At 42.0% G+C, this 22,581-nt stretch overlaps 1 protein-coding gene and 1 long non-coding RNA gene across 5 annotated transcripts in view; one reads left to right on the top strand and one right to left on the bottom strand.

Moving 5' to 3' along the window:
* The window catches only part of ARHGAP26 (Rho GTPase activating protein 26), a 414,131-nt gene that overhangs the window by 222,616 nt on the left and 168,934 nt on the right, over nt 1-22,581 (top strand). For all 4 annotated transcript variants that reach the window (XM_026499014.4, XM_026499015.4, XM_057306962.1 and 1 more), the window contains 2 exons: nt 17,530-17,595; nt 21,901-21,975. In XM_026499014.4, coding sequence (XP_026354799.1) covers nt 17,530-17,595; nt 21,901-21,975 — 141 coding nt within the window. The remainder of the gene's footprint in view (nt 1-17,529; nt 17,596-21,900; nt 21,976-22,581) is intronic.
* On the bottom strand, nt 3,776-5,024 carry LOC123001051 (uncharacterized). The gene is made up of 3 exons (XR_006409579.3): nt 4,908-5,024; nt 4,573-4,719; nt 3,776-3,920 (listed from the first exon to the last, which is right to left on the bottom strand). It is a non-coding gene; the product is annotated as an uncharacterized LOC123001051 (long non-coding RNA).

The following is a 22,581-nucleotide window of genomic DNA, read 5'->3' on the forward strand; positions in this document are numbered from 1 at the left end:
AGCACCACAATGAACATATTCGTACAGCTTGTACATCTCCCTGTGTGAGAATTTCTTTGGAATATACCCATTAGGAGAATTGTTGGCTCATTAAAGGGTGTGAGTATACTTAGTTTGAGAGAGTAGTTCTCTGGCCTGTCCACAGTCCCATCAGCCCTACACAAGGATTTCTTCATTTCTGCCAACTTTTCCTTTACTCAGCGTTCTAATTTTTTTGTCAGTCATATAAATACAATAGCTCGTTATTGTTTTGATTTGTATCTGGCTGATAATTAGTATGTTTGAGCATCTCTTCCTATGCCTATTGACTGGGTTTCCCCTTCTTTTGATCGCCTGTTCATGTCCTTTGCTCATGGTTCTCTTTATTTGCCATTTTTTTCTTAATAATTTGTAAAGTTTCTTCTATGTTTTAGATATTCATCCCTTGTTAGCTGTAGACATATTAAGTACATTTTCCCATCTTGTCATCTATTAATATTATGCGTCGTATTCTTACTTGAATGTAAAGCCCTCTTATATATTGAAGCATTTTTTCTTTAAAATTTTCACCTTCTGGTTTGTGATTTTCAAGTTGTGTTTTAAAGAAGGCCTTTCTGACCTACGTCACAAAGATGTGCACCTGCGTTTTGTTTCATTGGCTTCATGATTCTGTCTTCCATGTTGAGGATTTTAATCCAGCTGATACTTACCATCATATGTGGTGTTTCACGAAGATCCAGTTTTTTGGTTTTTTTTTTTTTTTTTAAGATTTTATTTATTTATTTGACAGAGAGAGAGACAGCCAGCGAGAGAGGGAACACAAGCAGGGGGAGAGGGAGAGGAAGAAGCAGGTTCCCAGCAGAGCAGGGAGCCTGATGCGGGGCTCGATCCCAGGACCCCGGGACCACTATGGGCTTCTTACTGGGGATCCTGGGGCCATCAAGGGATTTGCCCTGGGTTTGTTCATAGAATGTTAGGAATATACATCAGTGATACTGAGTTTTCTCTAATTGTCCAAATTCTTGCCTACTAGAGAAGGGGAGGGTGAAGATGTTGGAATACTAGAGAAGAAGGAAGTATGGTTTGTTGTTCCCTAAGCTGCTTTGCTGATCATACGCCAGTGCCAATAATCTAGACCACTGATACCTGTCATGGCTCTGCCCCCTTTCTCATTGCGAAGAACAGGACTCTGCACTGGGCAAGAACCCCTCCTCCTACCCTGCTTTCTGCAGCCTGCTGTGCCACCTCAGTGCATATCCGTCTCCTCCTTCCCCGAGTCCTCTTGCTTGCCCTGCCTTTGACTGCAGCTGTGAGATTTCCTCCCCAGAGGCTCTGTGAGAATGGATTTATTCTCCTTTGAAATGAGCTCCAGTAGGAATCAGGAGAAGAAGCCAAGAAGTGGCTTCTTTTCCGCCAAGGCTGCTGTTGTCCTATGGTCCCACCTGAGGGATGGTTAGAGAGCTGAGAACTTGTCAGAGAGGAAACTCCAGTCCAGTGCAAGAGAGTGAGGGAAGGGCAGCCTTTTCTAGTGGGAGCCGATCTCTTCCAAGTTGCAAGTTTTAAATAATAAATGTCACTGCCTACTTAGCTCTAAAAAGATTAGCTTGTTTACAGAAATGCTGCCCTCCCACTGCTTCTCCAGCTGTTTGAAGGCTGAAGGCTGACAGACTGAGCCAGACCCTTAGCTCAGTCTCCTAATCTCAATTCCACAGTGCCACTTTCTTTATGTGAATAGTCACTCAAATTCGATAGGTTAATTGGATTATTTCAAAGGTATATGGCCATGTTGCCCCAGACATGCCTTCTTCTGCACTTCACACTCAGCTCAATACTGACTATCTGGCTTTTCAAGAGGACCTTGCAGTTGATGACGGTGCTTCCCTCTCTTGTTCCATGTGTTCCTGTGTTGCTTCTGCTCAAACCTTTCACTTGGTTTCCCAGCAGGAGTCCAGCCTTCCTGTAGCTCTGCATTCAATTAATACCTCTCAAAGTTCTTAAGTGCCCGTGGCCCAGGGCAATGTGAGTGCAGAGTGGAAGTACCCCTACAGGTAGAACACGTGTGTCTGCCTTTAAGGACTACATGGTCTGCTTTTGAGGTTCAGACCGTGAGGAGACGGTAGCCAGATGGCCCATCACGGGTGTGTGTCATTGTCATGCTATCTGCACATGTATCTGCTGTGCAGACAAAATGCCTGGAGCCAGTTGGATGAAGAGTGACCTCAGAATGGGCTTCCATCTCGGCTAGCAAGACTTTAAAAAAAAATGGGAACTTCCTCCCTTTCCTCTTCCTCCAGAAGGAAATCCAGCACTTCCTCTGCTTCCAGATGTCAATCCCTTCTTTCCTTCCAGTTTGTTTTTAATTTGGTACTTTCCCAGGAATCCTTTGTGTTTGTATAATGCTCAAGAGCTCACTCAGGTTGTCATTTACACTGGGGCATGGTGGGGAAGAACCGTGACTGGAGAAAAAACACGAAGTTGGAGTTAGGATTTAGTCGTCTGTAGGGTCTACACCCTGATTCTCCTAAGCAGCTTGAAAAATAGGTATTTTTGCTTATTATAAAAATAATATGAACTTTTTGTAGAATATGAAGGAAATAGAGCCATAGTTTTCAGAAATTCAATAAAAATCATTTCTAATACCACCCCAGAGATAATTCTTTCTTTTCTTTTTTACATGATGTCTTCTGTGGATTTTGTTAGTGTCAACATGTATTTTGATTTACTTGGCATTATACTGAATATACTTTCTGTATCCCACTTTAAATAATTTGCAAACATTGTCCACATCATGAAAATTGTTTATAAATGCCATTTGCAGTGGTTGTTTAATATTCTGTCATAGGATTATACCCAAATTTGTTGAACTGTTTCCTGTCATTGGACTTGGATGTCCTTTGCAGATTTTTGCTGTTGCGAGTAGCATCAGCCTGAGCACGCTTCTGCTTCCGTCTTTGCACATACTTCAGATAATGTCCTGTGGGTAGGTCCCGCCATGTGGATTGAAGAGAGCTGTTTCAGTGCAGGGTACCATGTGAGTGGTGTGGATTAGCACACTGGCTGGCACACTGGCTGTGGAACAGGTCTGTGCTGGACCTCTCTAAGCTTGCATTGCCTTTTCTGTAAAATGGGGGATAAATAACAACACCTCTCTCATGAAGTTGCTGTGATGATTGAAGTTTAGCAAAATGTCAGGCATGTTATTTAATAAATGCCTCATTACTATTGGTTCTTATCCTTCTCATTATCTGGTTATGCCAATTAGTCTGTCATATAAGAAGGGGGAAGCTCACTGGATTGGCAGAAGTGTTCCTGAGGGGACAGGGAGGAGAACGAAGGGTGGCAGCTAACACCCCTGCTGTTTTCAGGCTTGGTGCCTTATGAGTGTTAGTTCATTAAATTCTCATGACTGCATTTCTCAAAGTGGGGTACACACAACTACTAGTGGTATCTCAGATCATTTTAGAAAGTACCAGACACACATTTTAAATTACCGTTTAGATTTACATATTTACTTTTATGTGTATTAGGGGAAAAACACATCGGCATATAAGCCGCCTGGTTTTCTAAATGCTATTGCTTAGCACAGGGGTCCACCTTTTCAGTAAAGAGCCAGATAGTAAATATATTCAGTTTTACGGTACTATTTAACTCTTGATATTGTAGTGTGAAAGCAGCCATAGATGACAGTATGAAAACAAATGCATGTTTGCTAATAAAACTTTGTTTACAAATCAGGCAATGGCAAATATTGCCCAAACTCAAGGGGCTTGTCAGTCTTTCGACTACTTTTTTTTTTTTTAAGATTTTATTTATTTATTAGAGAGAGACTGCGAGCACAAGTTGGGGTAAGGGCAGAGGGAGAAGGAGAGAATCTCAAGCAGACTCCATGCTGAGCGCAGAGACCAATGCGGGGCTCGATCCCATGGCCCTGAGGTCATGACCTAAGCCAAAATCAAGAGTTGGATGCTTAACTGACTGAACCACCCAGACCTCCCCTTAGACTACTTTTTAAAAACTTACACTCGTATTAAGCTATTTAAGATGAGATAAAGTTATGACAGACAGCATGAAAGTGGTATGTCCATGGTTGCCATTGCTGGAAATGCTGTTCACAGCAACCAACTTTACAAATGAGCATTAGTCTTTAAGAAGTCCAAGGTAGCATAGTCAAGAACTAGTGGAGCCGATGTTCAAACCAGAGTCTGCTTGATGGCCAAAGTCACTCCCCACTTCCTTCCTCCACTTCTTGATATGTGTGAAGGCTTTCCCTTCTTTTGCCATCGTGTCATTGTGTGGCCAAGCCATTGGAGCTGGAAGGCCTTTCATCATCAGTGTCAAACACCTAACCTTCTTGGCTCTTTGCTACTGAGGGGCCATCCCACCTTGCTTCTCAGTGAGCCTCCTCATCAGAACTATCAGTGGCTCCTCACATGCTCTACATGACGCTGAGAGACACTGACTGCGCAGCTTCCCAGGCACAGAACCGTAACATGGCCCCCTGCCCTTCTGCAGGCACTGGACAACACAACCAAAGCTGCTTGGTTCCTGTTACACACATCCACTCTTCTTTAGGCCATCATTCAGTCACATTACCTGATAGTGCTGTATCCAGGCTTTTCTTGTTCCATGAGGACAAGATAGAGGACCAGGAGAGGAGCTGGGAGGGCACCATTACCTTGCTTGTTGTTCTGCCTCTGATTTATTCATTCCCTTCATCTCTAGGCCTTAGCTTCCCTTGATCTGTAAAACAGAAAAAGAGATTATCTTAAAGATAGTACGGAAAGGTGGAAAGGTTTCGTGGGATCATATGGGTCACTGTTTTGAAAAGGTTTTAAAGCCTTCAGACATTGCTAAAAGTCCAACATTCTCATGAAAGCAACAGAGGACAGAAAAAAGAGGATTTTCTTTCTCCTTTTGCTTCCAGTCACCTTCAGCCTTTTGCTATTAGAACACCCACAGTTGAGAGGCAGGAGAAGGCAGCCACTGGTAACTAGGATCCCTGCGGGATCAGAGCCATCCAGTGGCTGCCAGGTCTCTACTGGTCGGTGGCTTATAAATAGAACATTTCCCTTTTTAAACCTGAGAAGGATGGGCAGCATTAATGGGCATGGCAGCCTGACCTCCTGAGTGCTGGCCCACGAGGCAGTCAGCTGAGTACACCTTCCCCTCCAGCTTTCCATCCACACCTTCCAGGCCAGGCCTGATAGGAGACAGGAGCTGGCTCTCTCCCTTGCCTGAATTCCCTTCCAGGCTCCCACTCCCACTCCTCCAGGCCCTTTTGCTTTCTCCTTTCCCCTGCCTCCTGTGCTATGGCAGGTTTCTCTGGCTACCACTTTTATCTTCTGAGCCACGGGCAGGCAAGATGGTATAATTCTAGTTCACCCAAGTGCTGATTTTCTGTACCTCACTTTGCATTATGACTTGTGTGTGCAACACAGTGGATGTGGCCCGCATGGAACTCAAGTTATTTTCTGTTGTGCCGTAATGCCCTAGCTTGAGAATAACCGTGACTGAAGGGAAGGAACAACTTGTTTTCACAGAGATTTTATTGTATGGGATCTCAGCCATTTCGTTTGGTGAGACCCCACCCCTCAAGGACTTGACTGGCAGTGGTGCTCCTCTAGCTAGCCGAGCCATTCAGAAGCGTTTCTGTTTGTCCTAAATGACACTTCGCAGATCTTCCTCTCTCCCAGCCAACTTTAGAATGACAGATGCAGCCATGGTGTGACTTTGATGTGGCCTAATATCCTTCTTTCCCTTAGAAGTGTAGGCTTTGTACCAACAGCAGGCCATGGCCTGGGCAGGTGTGAACCACCCCTTGGCATTCTGATTTGGGCTTCAGCCAGGCAACAGTGAGCAGGTCCCTGGCTGCATCTTTAAGTCCTAAAGTCCAATGCAAGGGGTTGTTGAGGCAGAGACTGATTTTCCTCAAGGCTCTTGATTAGTGTTTCTTGAGCACATACTTATTACTGGCCTATGTGTTCAGGGTTTGATATATGTTATGTTGTTTGATCCTTATAAGAACCCTATGAGGTAGATGGTATTATAGACCCCATTCACAGATGAGAAAACTGAGTCCCCTTCCTCAGTACATACTTGTGGTCTCTCAGGGTCATTTCTTCCCACCCTGATCAGAGTGTTCAGAGTATGCAAGATTCGGCAGAGGCTATCAAGTCCTGTTGCCCACAATGGGGATAAGTGTTGAGTAGTGGTTGGTAGAGTGGGCTCTGCAATATTATTACATACATGGGTTGGAATCCCAGCCTTACAGCTTCCTGGGTGTGTGACCTTGGGAAATTAATTTCCTCAGGCCTCAGGTTTTTTTGTTGTTGTTTTGGTTTTTTTTACTTGTGAGATTGGTATAGCTTTAGTACCTACATCATTGGTTTGTTGGATGGATTAAATGGGATTAGGATGGAAATCCTTAGCTCAGTGGCACCTTGTATTCTAACCAGTCATTAAATATTATTATCTGCTGTCGTTATTATCAATAATATAATCATTACCCCAAACCAGAGGCGATTCGTATAAAAGCACGACAGTAGATAGTCTGTTTACAGTTCCTCAGAGTGCCTTCACAGACATTGTCTTGTTGATTTTCACAGTGCCTGATCTGTGCAGATGAGAAGGGTCAGACAGGCGAAGTATGCCCATCTTCCACAACCAGTTAGTGGTGACTGCAGCCGCAAATGTCAGTGTTAGGCCTCTGATATGAACATCTTCCCCTTCCTTGCCCTTTGCTTCTTGAGTTTGTTGTGACCAAAAAATACCTGAACCATTCCTAGGGCAGATCAAAGTGAGAAGACAGGTAGCTAAAGGCAGGAAAAGGATCTAGGTGGGCAAACAAAGTTGGGGCCTGTGGACTGTAATTCCTTCTCCGGATGTCCAGACCCCCGTGTCGGAGACAGGTGGTCCTGATGAAGCTGGTTGGCATTACCACGGGGTGCATTAGGCATTGCTCTTTCGCTGCTGTCCTGATTGGGAATTTCAAGGTGGACTGGGAGACTGCAGTTGTCAGAATCCACAAGGACACAGTCCACTGCAAGCTGATCTCCCGCCCTCAGCCTGTACTATACAAGAACCTGGACTCTGCCACTTTGGCTGCAGTGTCTTGCTGAAGACTGGAACACTCTTTACAGGTGTTTAGAGCCTCTCTTGACTCAGCTGAGAGCTGGTAGGTTTATTCCAGTCCAGGCAGGGATTTCACCTCTTTCCTGCTACCTAGTTCATTTTGTTTACTCTATGTCCCTCTTGGCTTATTTTTTTTTTTTTCTGTGTGTCCCCAGAAACCATGAAAAAGAAGATAGGTGGATTTGTATATGGTAGACTAGGGGGAAAAAAAGTTCCAATGGTCAGTATTCATGCTTAGGGGTCAGGGGATGAATGAGATCCTGGTCAGTGGTATTCGTCCTGTGCTTCCCACCACAGCGCCCCTGAACTCTAGAAGGGACCAGTGTGTTCAGCCAGCTGCTCAGCATTTGAGGCTCCTGGAGTATGGGGACTTCTTTTACCTATTGGTTTCTGGTGTCTCAGCAGGTGAAAATGTGGATTGTATTTGCTGCTTCATTTGGGAAATATTTATTGATGCTACGGTAATGAACAAGGCAGATAAAGTCCCTATTCTCATGGAGTTATACTAGTGAGAGAAACTGACAGACAGCAAGTAAACAAAAGTATGCTTTCAGGTGGAGAGAGGGGCTAGGAAGAAATAAGAGCAAAGGGATAGGGAATAACAAGGCAAGGGGGAGCCATTCTAGAAACCTGAAGCAGAGGTTTCAGAACCTCGCTGAAGAGGTTACATTTGATAGAAACCCAAACAAACAGAGGGAGTGAGGCATGTCGGGAGCTGGCAGAGGAACCCTTGAAGTGGAGGGAATAAATCAGGTGTGTTCAAGAAATATCAGGAAGGACTATGGTGACTGGATTGGAGGAGGCCAGAGCGAGAGTGGTCAAGTAGGTGGGACTAGACCATGTGAGGCCGTGGTCAGGAGGTAAGCTTGTGTTCTAAGTGTCATGAGAAGTCCCTGGAGAGTTGTGATCAGGCAAGTGACATATGAGCCAATGTGTATTTTTAAAAGATGGCTCTGTCTCCTGATGGAGAATAAACTATATGGGGCGAAAGGAGAAGCAGTTGGGTGGCTCTTGATTGGAGCAATCCAGGTGAAAGATGATGGTGGCTTGGATCAAGGTATTAGTGGGGATGGTGAGAAGCATCTGGGTTCTGGATGTGTTTTTAACTGGTGCCTGACAGGGTTGGTTGATGGAGGGGGAGAGAAAGCAAGGAATCCAGGATGTGACTATATTGAAGTAGGAAATCTTGCTGGTAGAATAGTACCTTCCCATCTTGTCCTTCCAGCCAGGTTGAATGCAGTGCCTAGCTGGGGACCAGTTAAGACAATAGTTCCCATATATGTTCTTTTTCTATCCTGACTTCGTGTTTTGTTTTGTTTTGTTTACATATACGATACCACCTGTATTACTATTGACCTGCTGTTTTTCTTAAATCAGTATACTCTTTTTATTTTTTAGAGATGTATTTATTTTTGAGAGAGAGAGATCGAGAATGAGCATGAGTGGGGCAAGGGGCAAAGGGAGAGGGAGAAGCAGACTCCTTGCTAAGCACAGAGCCTAATGTGGGGCTCCCTCCCAAGGCCGTGAGATCATGACCTGAGCCAAAATCAAGAGCCAGCTGCTTAACCAACTGAGCCACACAGGCACCCCTCAGTTCACTATTTTTAACTTAAATTTATTTTTTAAATGCAGCATATCATGTGTGATAAACAGGTAACTTTCTGATACTCATTGAAATAAGTACACAGCTATTGAAAATATTTGTGAATCATTTGGAATCATTTCATATACCACCAGAGGCACAAACAGCATTATGTATTGAATTACATAACACTGGCGAATGGCTATTATCAGATGGGGACTGTAGTATGGATACTGATAGCTCATTAACAGTCAACAATAATTTGTTAGTCTTTAGTGATACTAGTTTTAATTGGTTTGTATACAGTATGTTGTTATCCCAAGCGTGCTTCTCAAAACCTGCTGGATTATAACCTCTGGGAGGGTTCCCACAACCTGCTTGGCAACAAGCATGCTCCTGCTTCTCTTGTCCACTAGATTTGAGAGCTCCTCCTGGAGTAGAAAGGGAAGATTCCAGAAAACATGATGCCCAGCGCCTCCCCTCCATCCCCATCTGACTGGTCATGTGAACTTGAGTAGAAGGGCAGGAGTGGATGAGGGATGAGCTCTGGAGTCAGACTGCATTACAGTCCTGGTTCCACCACTCATTAAGGCCAAAGTCTTACCAGAATTTCTTCAACCTCACCTGAGTCGAGAGTTCCTGTGTACATAATAGGGATGATGATGGATGAGGACGTGTACTCTTAAGTGCTTAGCCCAGAGCAGCGTGGTTTGTTAAGCAAGCCTTAGCTACTGCTGTCATTGTTACCACTTAACGTCGTGAGCCTGGCTTTTCTCATCGTAAAGACATATCAGATACACTGGGAAAATCAATTAAGCTGAGTATTTTAATATATTCTATAAATAGCAATGTATTATTAAGCTCATTAGTGTGGAAACAGCAAGAAGTTATTAGTAAGAACAGTAACAGTATTTACCTCATAGGGTTATTGTGGGGATAACATGAACTTGGGTATGAAAAATGTTTTATTAACTGGAAGGTTTGATTCAAATGTTGTTAATACTGCTAATGACCATTTTTGAAATATCAAATAAGTCAGTTACATTTCCTTTGATCCTTGCAACACCTAGGTGAGTTCTCCGTACTTTATAGAAGAGGAAGGAAGGTGAGTGTCAGAGGAGAAGCACCTCTCCCATGATCATACCAGTCAGAGGCAGCAAAGACCAGAATTTAATCGAGGTCTATCTGGCTTCAAAGTTTATTATTCTCTTGCCAGTACATACTACTTCTATCTGCATGACTTCAGTTAATATTATAGTTAGTTCACACTCCCTGAATGTATAAAGCTGGGGAGCAGAGTATAGGACAGAATAGAATGGAGTACAGGGTCTTGGGAAGCTGAACTGGGATTAAAAACTGGCTGTTGGTAATCCCCAAAGTAGGGAATTCACAGTTGGATACTTAGGAAGCAGTTGGCCAACTTCCTAGTGCCACTGGAAGTTTCTAAGAGCTGCCACCATGAAGACTGTTTCCCAGAGGCCACAGCCACAAAGGCCTGGCAACTCTGGGTCTTTACATGATTAGGAGAAAGGATGTGAGCCCCTCTGAGTGTGTGAGCCAGTTGGAAATCTATTCTCCAGATGGATTTCGTATTTGATTCAATGTGGGTGTTTCTCTTCATGGCTTTTAATGGTGTTGAAATTGATTAAATTCGGAATGAGCGAGGTAGGCCAGACTTTAAAGAGCAAAGCACATCGGGAAATTGAGTGAATTTCTGAGGTGAGAACAAGCCCCTGGAGCTGTCCACGAAATGGTGGCCTGCTCATAGTAATTCCAGACAATCTCCTGTATCCATCCACATTAAAAATGGGGCAGTAGCTTCCTTTACCTCTCAGTTCTCTTATTTTAATGCAAACATCCAGCACTTCCAGCAAATTCCATTTCTCCTGTAAAAAAGACGTGAAAGATTTTTTTTTTTTGATCAAAGAAAAGTTGAGTAAGATTCCTGGGAAAAGGTTTTTAGGCTAGGAAAAACCTGTTGAATACCACCCTTAAGGAGATGGGTAATGTGTTCTAATGTGTGTTGAGACTAATTCAGGAGATTAGTTCCTCTCTTTTGGAAACAGATTTGTCTTCTGAGCTGTTAGAATTCCCAGGATGCATGTATGGGGTAACTTCGGGGTGTGTCCCAGAGAGGTGTTTTCACACACTGTATGTCCATCAGTCAACCTGTGGTATGGAAAGGTCCCTTCCATTCAGAATTAGTGATTTGGCCACTTATTGCCAAATTTCTTGATGTTGTGAGTACTAAGGACTGGCATAAGGCAAGCTCAGGTCAGTGATTTTTAGTAAAGGGGCTCCTGGACCTGCAGAATGAGGTCTCTTGGGTAGCGCCCAGCTCCAGGGGAGAATGCTTTTGTTTTCGAGGGCCTTCCTTGACCTCAGGCCTGTCTGACTGTGTAGATGGCCTAGATAGTATGACATGGAAAGAACCCCCACACCTTGTGTTTTCACCATCCACAGCTTCATGCCACGTACAGTTTAGTGATGATAATGCCTTGATGGACAAGCAAAGGATTTCTGCAAGTGTCCGGGAAAACCAGAACTTGGTTTTATCTTCTCTTTTTCATGTCTTGGCTGGCACACCTTTTGTTTTTCCTTTCTTCTTAACTCATTCTTGGGCCTGTACTGCTAGGTGGTGATACCTTTTTGTATTGATACAGGAAGAAAGTAGGTAGGTCAGGCCATTCGTATCTTTATTTAACATTTATATTTTCCCAAAAGATGAAAAATCTAGGCACCAGAGCTTAAATAACTTACCTACTTTCAAATTGGGATTTGAAAGGTCATTTTTACTAGTCCACATGTCCCCTTAGTGACCCTCCCCATCATATTTAATGGCCAACATAGTAGACAGTGAAAGGCAGAGATAAGAGTATTAAATAAAACAAATGAGTAAAGATATATATGCACCATTGCTTTCATGAATGCAAATCTGGTTTGGTAGGCAACATCACAGAAATAAATGTAAACTTGCAATTATGTTACATACTCTGAAGGAGAAGTTGATAGTGCTATATGCAAGTTGCAGTGAGGACGTGAACCAGGTGGAGAGATCAGGAGGGCATTTTTGAGGAATTGACACTTGAGGAGAGACCTGAGGATTTGCAGTTGCTTTGGCCAGTGGGCTTCCAAGTGAAACCCACAGTATGTTCAAAGGCTGGAGAGAAAGCGTGGTCAGTTGGACGCTCTGAAAGCCACTATGGTAGGGTGCTTAGGTCTGGAGGGGTAGTGTGAGACAAGGCAGGCTGGGCTAGACCATGCTGTGTTTTGTGAAACCTGTGAAGGATTTGGATTATCCTCCTGAGAGCAGTGGGGTGCCATTGAGAGATTTTAAACTGGGAGGGCTCATGGTCTGGTTTCGTCCAGATCAGGGAGGCTGCAATGTAGAGGATAGGCTTGAGGGAGCCATAGGGCGTATGAGGACACCAGTTAGGTGGTCATTGCAGCAGTCCTGGTAACAGACGATGAAGGCCAGGACCAGGATGGTGGTGGTGCAGATGGAGAAAACTAAATGAAATTGAGGGACCTGGTGATGATTTGGATATGAGGGTAAGAAAGAGAGGGAGTACAAAGGGTTTTATACCACCTACACACCTCATTTTCTTTTAAGGTGGAAAGAGCCAGAGAAAACATCTCAGGTGGGGTAGCATTTGGTGCAAGAAGCTGCAGAGCATCTCTCTCCCCCTGGCCACCAGCCTCCTCTTTTTAGACAAGAACATCATTGGATTGAACCTTATATATAGTATGTTGTAGTTTCAAGCTCTTTGTAGTAAAACTGTTTGTTCCTGGATTTAACTTGTCTCCCTGCTCTTGGAGTTCGTACCCTAGGCATAATAGTGCAAACCCCAGTGGTCTGCCAAGCATCCCCTTTCCTCTTCTGCCCTAAGACCTCCAAGCTGACTGAGCATCAGTCCAACTTTCACTGTTCTTCATAGAACTTTGAGAAAATAGGCTTATGTGACCTTCTTCTAAAAGGAGACAGACAAGGCTTCAAAAGTTGAAATGAAAATTAAGACGATGATAGATTTCTAACTTGGTGGATTAACCTGGGTATTTGGTGTGAGCTCTTTTGACAGTCATCATATGAAAGCTGTTTGGGCTGCCTGGTGCAGAATCCTGGGCAGAGTTGAAGTTGAGGCCGAGGGAGAAAGAGAAGCCAGTTCGGGCCTTAGCTGCAAGACAGTGGATGGCAGGCCTAGGAGCTACCTGTCCTGCAACAACTCATTGCAAGTCAAATTAAGGGAATAATGCAAGCCTAGTAGATATTTAATGAGAGATTATTCCTGGAGATTATAAGGATACAGAAATTGCAAATAAATCCCTGACCTTTTCTGAGCCTTGGCCCAGTAAAAGAGCTGAATCACCTGCTTCAGGGGATTAAGGACAGCCGCTTCCATCTGGCAGGCTGCTCAGACTTTTTCTGTCATTAGCAAACTCTGTTCCGTGGTGATCATATTCTAAACCTTTTAGTGGGAACTTGCTTTTCAGCAGAGGCGATCTCAATTAACTTAGATTATGTACCTGCTGGGCAGAGACCAGAGCTAATGATCTCTAGTTATGTATGCACTATAATCGCTAATACATTAGTAGTACTCTGTACACGTTAAATAATAAAGCAGTTGTTAATCGTTAGTAACCTAATCATGACGTCAGGGGGGAATTCGAGTTGATGGGAATAGAAGTCAGACTTCGTGTGTGTACGTGTGTGTGTGAACGTGCGTGCTTGTGGATGACATAGCCTTAGAGACACAAGGAGAAACAAGGAATTTCCCAGGGCAGCAAGCAATGTAATAATTGTACCAGTTCCAGTTTAGAGACTTAGAGCAATGATTGTTAAACTCTATATCATGAGCTCTTTGTTGGGAACTGTTGTTTGATATAAATTCCATTACTTAATACAGTGTTGTCTGCCTATAAAACTGTAATAATTATCATCAGAATGCAACTTGAAAAACTAGAGGGTGACAGAGTGTTACCGTGAACTCTCTTTGACTTGGTAATATGTAAATGATGTGTTATATTTTTCAACTCAGACAACTAATATATACTAATACTGTGTTACATGTGTAATGTGTAAGGCCTTTATGTGTAACATCTGTGTAAGATTTATTTTAAGAAAAGGAGTTAGCAGGTTTAAAACAAATGAAAGAACTTAACAATGTTGGGAAAACCAAAGGAAAATTGCTAAGATATTTGGGGAGGGGGACAGTTTGCTTTGCTAATTTCTATAAGAAGTAATGGTAATTAATGTAGGCTAGTGGAATTCAGTTTTTTCTGTTCCATTGCATTCATTTCCATTAGCTATTAATTACCTAGGAAAGGATCTTGCTTCTTACATTCAAACACAAAAGGTTTCAAGGACTCATTTGGCTTTGCAGGTCTGTCTCTAGCACCGCCCTTATTTCTTCTGCTAGTTATGCCGGTGGCTTTATGAGCAGGTATCTTTTGGCCATTGGGGTTGTCACTGTCAGCCACCAGATTATTTCAACTTTCCAAAACTTTTATCACTATTTATGGGGTAAAAGAAGCAAAATGCTTTTTGTCCAAGATAGATGTTGATCAATGCGTAGAACAAGATCATGACACAGATGTACTCTTAAAGCATCCAAGCTTGGAATCAGTCTCCGCAGACTGAGGACGCCCCAGAGGATGCTGCAAAATGGTGGTTGTTTCCTCCTCAATTTCTTCAACTGTCATCCCTGTGCATAAATTCTGTTGATCACCTCTCAAAAAAGAACTAAAAGGCTTCAACTGACTATCGAATCACAGTTATGAACATTTTGGAAACCTCCTTAAGAAAAAAAAATAATTTCCCTTCTGACAAATAGTTTCCAGTAGGCTCTATTCTGATTACTGTATAAAGGAATGAATATCCTCCCCTGCACATGAAAAGATGCCCAACATTATTAGTCACTAGGGAAATGCAAGTCAAAACCACAATGAGATACCACTTCACACCTACTAGAAAAGCTATAATAAAAAAAGACAATAACAAATATCGGGGAGGATGTGGAGAAGTTGGAACCCTTGTACATTGCTGATGGGAATGCACAATCGTGCAGCGCTTTAGAAAGCAGTTGGGTAGTTCCTCAAAAAGTTCAGCATAGAGCTACTATGTAATCCAGCTATTCTACTTGTAGGTATATACTGAAGTGAAAATATACATCCACACAAAGACTATGAACTCTCTAGTACACAAATGTTCCTAGCAGCATTTCATAACCAGAAAGTAGAAGCAACAGTCAGTGAATGGATAGATGACATGTGGTATATCCAGACAATAGAATATTACTTAGTCATAAATGGGAATGACGTATGGATGCTGCAACATACATGACTCTAGGAAACATTCTACCAAGTGAAAAAAGCTAGACACAAAAGACTATGTAATATATGATTCTGTTTATATGAGTTGCCTAGAATGGGCAAATCTATAAAGGCAGAAAACAAATGACTTATTTTTAGGAACTGACGGGAGGAAGGAAATAGGGTGTGACTGCTAATGTGTATGAAGTTTTACATGGAAGAGAATGAAAATGTTACAGAATTAAATAATGGTGCCTGGTTGATAACTTCGTAAGTATATTAGAAACCAATGAATTTCGAGGTTTAAGTGGGTGAATATTATGGTATGTGAATTATATCTCAGTAAAACTCTTATTTTAAGTAATCATCGCCTAGATTTTAACAGGTGTTGGGCCTGTGTATCATAGTCTGTTATTAAATTTGGGAAAAGTCTATGGCATAAGGTGATTGCGTTTCATCTGGAAGACTGATTTCTATCTGACTTGCAGCTTTGAGTCAGAAAGCTCTGTACCACATGATTTGCAGAGTAACTATTTGGTTTATACTAGAAAAAGCATGAGAGTAAGTTAGTAGACTCCTTACAGCTTTAAGAGAATAAGAACTGTGGTTTGTGTAGCAGATAGTCTCGGAGAGGAAAAATACCGTTTTCCTCCTTTTCCGGTACTTTACTGACTATCCTAGAGCCGTATGTGTTTATAATAAGCATCAGTAAGTGATAAGTATGTATGTAAGAATAAGAGTTATTTTGTTTCCTTTGAGAAGATAATTTTTAATATATCAGCAATCCTTTTTAGTTTGAGGAATTCAGTGATTTTCTTAAGGACTTTTATCTTCCTTGGATATAAGTTCACTCATACGCATAAAGAATTAGAGCAAGATACACCCATGTGTTTATTGAAACATTACTTAATGGTAGCCAAATTATGGAAGCTGTTTGAGTGTCCATCAGTAAAGGTATGGATAAAGAAGATGTGGCACACACACACACAATGGGATATTATTTGGCCATAAAAAGGAATGAAATCTTGACATTTACAGCAACATGGATGGAACTAGAGAGTATAATGCTAAGGCACATAAGTCAGAGAAAGACAAATGCCATATGGTTTCACTCATGTGGAATTTAAGAAACAAAGCAAAGACCAAAGGATAAAAAAAGGAAAGACAAACCAAAAAAAATAGACTCTCAACTAAAGAGAACACACTGATGGTTACCAGACGGGAGGTTGGGTGGGGGATGGGTGAAAATAGGTGATGGGGATTAAGGAGTGCACTTGTCTTGATGAGCACCAGCTAATGTGTGGAAGTGTTGAATCACTACATTGTACACCTGAAACTAATATCACACTATATGTTAATTACACTGGAATTAAAATTAAAAACTTAAAAAAATTTTTGAGATTTGGATTAGATCAAAGAATGAGTTCAAGTTCTGTGCAGTTCTCATACTTTACAAGTTTTTTTCTTGCCCGGGATGATGACAAATTATTTAAAAATACTTCCCTTCCGACTTTCTACCATTCTCTTCTCCACTGTGACCCATGGGTTTGTAGAATGTCTTGTCCTGATGTCCTGAGGTGCTCAAAAGGTGAACCCGTTCTTAACGATTACCATTCACATCTTCTCACTGTGTAATCAAAGCCTGGAGATGAGTCTTGGTGGGTTCCCAGCCTCACTGCCAGGTTGGAAATTGGTTCTGTGCTGTGGAAAAGGTTGCTGTTATTTGATCATTAATTTTCTGAGTCACATTCGTGGGGTTTGTAGCAGGTAGAGAACTCTTACTACTTGCCAATTGATCACACACAGGATGGCTCTACTGCCTTATTGCTTGTTCATCAGATCACTTCTTTGTTCTAGGCTGCTTTCATTTTCCTCTATGTCACTTTTCCTTTTACCATTTTTTCCTTCTTTTCTAAACACCTGAACAGGATTGACTTGTCTTTAATTTGGGGTCATGCTTAAGGCAGTTTGGTCTTCAAGGGTCTGGAGTGAGTCTCCCACCTATTAGCTCGGCAGCTTTGGTCAAGACATTTATCTTTGCCAAATCGCAGTTGTTTAATCTGTAATATGGAGCTAATGATAGTATCAGCCTAGAGGATTTGTGAGGATTAACTGAGACAATCTATGTAAAGCACTTACCTAACATTTATTGTGCCACTTAATTTATGCTTTTTGAAAGAGTCCTGGAAGCAGTTAGTCCTAAAGTTTCTGACAATAACAGAACAAGAGATTTAAAGGATGCCTACTTATTCCTTCGGTAAAGCTCACATCACTCTATACTGCAGTGTCTTCGCCTTTAAATAGAGGATGACCTTGCAGAGTGATCATGAGAATTAAATGAGATAATAAACAAAGTGTTAGAACTGTGCCTGGGATATGGTAATCTCTCAGTGAATGTCGGCTGATTCTTTTAAATCATTTTTATCTGTGGCCAAACCATGGGACTGATTGATCCTGTGTCTGTCAGGCCTTGTCTGAGGTTGATATGCATGGCCAGCAACTTGACTGCCCTTCTCTTCCTCTTTCAGCTGCACAGTTGGACAGCATTGGCTTCAGCATAATCAGGAAATGCATCCACGCTGTGGAAACCAGAGGTAAAGTCGTTCAACAGATGGCATTGTTCTCAGTGAAGGTCATGCGTCTGGTGAGGCGTCAGACCTGCTACCTGTTTCCCGATTTTACGTGACTCATTAACTCCCCAGGTGCCATTGTTGGTGTGTTTCCATGAGTTGTGTTGCTCCGAAGCAGGGGTTCTCAACTGATTTGGTGTCATCAACCTGTTTGGCTGATCAGCAGAATGTTTTAAAAGCATGCAGTTCAGATACATAGGATAAGAAGGAGTCTAGTTACTGGAATTCAGTTAAAATATTGAAAGATATAGTTTTGATGTAAGCGTACATGTGCTTCTTTGTTACCACTTTAAATAGTAAGTACTAGATGTGGGTCTGATAACTGCCATAATTTGGAAATGCAGTTGACCCTTGAATAATGCGGGAGTTTGGAGTGCTGACCCCCTACCGTCCTGTGCAGTTGAAAATCTGCATATAATTTTTGACTCCCCTGCAAACAACTACTAACAGCTTTTTGTTGACTAGAAGCCTTACCAATAACATAAGCAATTGGGTAATACATATTTTGTATGTTACATGTATTATATACTGTAATACACAATAAAGTAAGAGCTAGAGAAAGAAAAGTTAAAAGATCATGAAGCACATTTATAGTACTGTACTGTGTTTATTGAAAAAAATCCACGTGTAAGTAGACCTATGTATTTCAAACCCATGTTGATCAAGGGTCAGCTGTTGTGGTATTTCAAGATGTCTATAAAAGTCGCAATGTGTTATGAGAATAACTGATTTCTGAGCAAGTCACACGTATTGATAACACTGTGATTTATCACTTATAGTAATTGATTTAATTTCAGTGATAGGGTCGTAAAAGTGAAAGTGTAATTGTTTTCCTGCCTAAGTTTATTGACACTAAATTTTTTAGTGGACTCCTGGGGTCTCTGGATGCCAGGTTAAGAACCATGCTATGAAAAGCCAGTCCCTGGCCACTATCCAGGTGGACAGAAGGGGTCAGGCCGCTGGTTTCCTATAGCAGTGCTGTAGGCAGGCCCTGCCCATTGCACATTTACCATTTCTGGGCCTGTAGGAGCAGGACTTTGAGAATCAGGGAAGCTGATTCATCCCAGTGGTCTCCATCCCCTCCTTAGATGTTGCCACAAAGGAGATTTCTCAGTTTCAGCAGTTGGGAGCTTTGAGTGCTCTGGTCTATGGTACCCCTGAGAAAAGCTGTTAACTATCTTTGCTATGGATTTGGTTTGAACCATTGTTAAAGATGTGAGTCTTACTATTCCACAGCCTCTCAACCCACTAGTCTTTTTCACTTGATTGAAAGAAGTTTTATTTTTTAAAGCAGGATCCATAATTTTTACTAGTTAAGAAATATAAATATCTTTATAAAGTCTATAAAGCATTGAGTAAAGGGGGACGAAAAAAATCTTAACTGTATGAGCCACTCCTACCCAGTCAGAAAGTGTTCTTTCCAAAATAGTTATTTTAATGTGTGCTACAATTTTTAAATATTTGCTTATTTCTGCTATACCTTGCTTTAATAAAGAGTTAAGGCAGCTTGCAAAGAGAAGTGAAATACAGCCAGAGAATATAAAGTAGAAATAGGTGAGATTTCTGGGAATTGATCTGGAGGAAATAAGGACACAGGCAGGTTGAGCCACAAAGCTGTTTACACAATGGTTTTGAAGTGAAAAACAGAAACTGGTCAAACGTTTCAAAAATTGGTTGAATCACCAGTGGTACATCCATGCATTAAGAAGCTGTGAATTGCTAAAACTGCAGGGAAATACATTTATTGACATGCAAAGTTCTCATTATTACATATTATGTGAAAAATAAAAGTTATGAAACAGCCTGCACAGTATGAACCCACTCTGGGGGTGGCAGGGGAAGGGGAGTTCCATGTATGCGCAGGTACCATTGTGTTGTCAGTGGGGCTCCTGGTTCTTCTTACTGTCTTCCTTTGATTTATCTACTTGCCTTAACTGCGGTTTCTGAATTTTTAAACTGTTACTAAGGCAGTGTTTCAACAGGTGTTTTAATTTTCTGTTCATTCTAAGAGAAAAGAATGAGGAATAAGAGGTACAGGGTTAACAAAGTAGATGCATTATAAAAATGTCAGCCAAAAGTAAGTTCAGAACAAAATCCCCTCCCCTCCACTGTGAAATTCATCCCCTTGCCTGAGGTGGGCCACCTGTTTGTCTCAGTTCTCAGCAGCCAAACAAATAGGGAAATGTAATCATTTAAAACCCTTCACAGAGTCTGTGATAAATGCAGAGCAGTGGCTCAGGAGGACAGCTTTTTATGATATAAAGCCAGAAAATATACATAATAAGTAGTAGAGGAAGAACAAGGTCACCAGCGATTTGGTGTCCTAGCCTCTGCCTCTTTGTCCCCTCCTGCTCTAAAATGAAGATGAGAATGATGCGTTTTAACTTGTAAGAAAGTTTTCATTTGACACAAAAAGGAAAAGAGGACAATGTGAGTTAAATGCCATTTTTAGCATAAATACTTGAAGGAAGTGGTTATTTTCCTACTGGAATGCATGTATGTATATCCATATTTGTGGTGACCAGAGGTGAACAGACCTCCCATATTTTCTGGGGATTGTTAATCATCGTCCAGAGGGAGACAGGGTTGTATCCAATTCCAGGAAAGGTCAAGGACAGAAGAAGTAGAGACACTTCAGAAAGGACAAGCCCATTACTGAATAATGGTTCTGCTGTTAAGTAGCTTGGGGCCCCTCCCTTAGTTTTAGACCACAGTCTCTTAGTCCCTGAGCCACGCAGGCTGATGTACATGCTTTTACAGGTCCTTTTTAGCTAAAAATCCTGTCATTTTAGACCACTTCTTTTTATTCCTTAATTCTACATAGACCTGATGGGAGACATTGTAGAATCAGCCTTTTCCCAAATTTCTTCCAGGAAATTTTGTTTTGATTCCAAAGTAGCAGCCCTGAAGGAGTATAACTCAGTGTTTTATTCATTATGTCATGTATTGTATGCTGATCTAGGTACTGGGACTATAATGGTAAAGAAGACAGAATCACTGTACATAGAGGTTATATCGTAGTTGTGGGGAGAACAACAAACAAGAAACCAAAAAGAAAGATAATTTCACATATTGTTCCTTGCTACAAAGAAAAGAGGGTAGGGAACTGGCCAGTAGTGTTGGTCATGGGATGCCTTAGGTTGAAGAGGTTGCATTTCAATTGAGACCTGAATGATAAAAAGATCTGGAAGAAGCATGTTCCAGGTGGAGGAAACAGCCATGCGGAGGCTGTGATTTGGGTGCACAAGCTTGGTGTGTTGGAGAAACAAGAAGGCCAGTGTAGCTGGAGCAGAGTAAAAGTGGGTGATAATGCAGAGGTGGGCCTGTGCTTAATCCTACAGAGCCTTGTGGGCCACAGTAACTTTGATTGTGGTCTAAATGCAATGGGAAGCCATTGGAAGGTTTTGAGTAAAGAGAGGTTTTGAACTGATACATACTTAAAGAATTTCATTTTGGTTACTGGTTGGAAAATGGACACCAGGGGAATAAGATGGGAAGCAGGAGACCAGTTAGTTGAGAGGTGTCAGGTATGATGGGCCTAGGGCTAAATAGAAAAATCATTTCCAGTTGCTTGGTCTAAATGGTCCCTTTTTGTAAATGTATAGTGGTGATCTAATCCTTGCACTTACGTGAACAAAGCCCTGAGGTGGCTTAGTTTTTGGTTATTTGGGTGTTTGGAGGTAATCCCCTTCTAGTTCAGCTGCATATTAACTTGGGTTGAAGGAAGGTAATTCTCCTTTTTTTCATAAAGAATGTTTACATGACAAATAAAATGGATTTCCTAATTTCTCAGTCTTGGTGAACATTGTCCAAAATTAAAAATGCTCTCACACCTCTGTGTTTTTATTCTGTATTTGAAAATAGATTGTAAAACATTTATTCTTCTCTACAGTATGAAATTTCTATCATGTCAGTTTTGGCTTTTTAAATTAAAAGAGTGATTAAATGTAACGTATTTAAAAGTATATATTTGGCATCTTTCAAAGCTCTTCAAATGCTGCCTTTGGCAAGAGAAGAGGAAGGTTTCTTTCCCCCCTGTTGACTGAACTGAACTAACACAAGGACTGAAGTGTGCAGCACACCCGTGAAATCCTAGACAGCTGCACCAAATCCCACTCCTTCGCTAAGAGCAGAGCTGAGTGACAGGGGACTTTAATTAGAGTGCGTTTTAGAAGGACCGAGAAAATGAAAAAAGTGCATCTGGCTGGGTTGGGCTTGACTTGTGTTCTGACATGCCTCTAATTAAATCATCACTGTTTCTCTTCTCAGGGATCAATGAGCAAGGGCTCTACCGAATCGTGGGGGTCAATTCCAGAGTGCAGAAGCTCCTCAGTGTCCTGATGGGTGAGTGCAACAGTGGTTGTGCCAGGCAGGTCCCAATGGGGTCGAGGGGGGACCTCTGAAAAGTTACTAGTTCTGTAAGTATGAGCAGCCTCTTGGGAAGGAATTGGGTGTCCAAGAGGGAACGCCCAGAAATCAGCTGCCCCACTCACCAGTTGTTATGGCTGTAGACATTACTGGAAGAGATACTTAGTGGGACCGGACAAAACAAAAAAAATGGCAGGGCCAAGACACCACACCCTCTGTTTGTAGACTCAGCCGCTGCCAGTCCAAGTGGCGCTCAGTCACTCATGTGACCACCACACCCTACTCTGTCATTAATAGCTTATGACTCCACTGTCATCTTTGGAGACAGGCATTTACTGGGGCACACCCGATGCCCAAGGAAGGGCATCCTTCTAGCCTGCAGAACACCTCAATCTCATGTTCCCCGTTACCAAAAAGGTGTCACGTGCCTGCTAGATAACATGTATATAAGCAGATAATTCTTGTGATTCCTCTTTGCACCTAGATTTCTACCTAGACTCTGCCGTTTGAGGAGCAGAACCTCCCTCCCAGCTAGTTGACATTAATATAAAACCTCTGTCTCCAAATGTGTAGTGTTTGAAT

The sequence above is a fragment of the Ursus arctos genome, unplaced genomic scaffold (genome assembly GCF_023065955.2).
Source record: "Ursus arctos isolate Adak ecotype North America unplaced genomic scaffold, UrsArc2.0 scaffold_5, whole genome shotgun sequence".
Lineage (NCBI taxonomy): Eukaryota > Metazoa > Chordata > Mammalia > Carnivora > Ursidae > Ursus > Ursus arctos.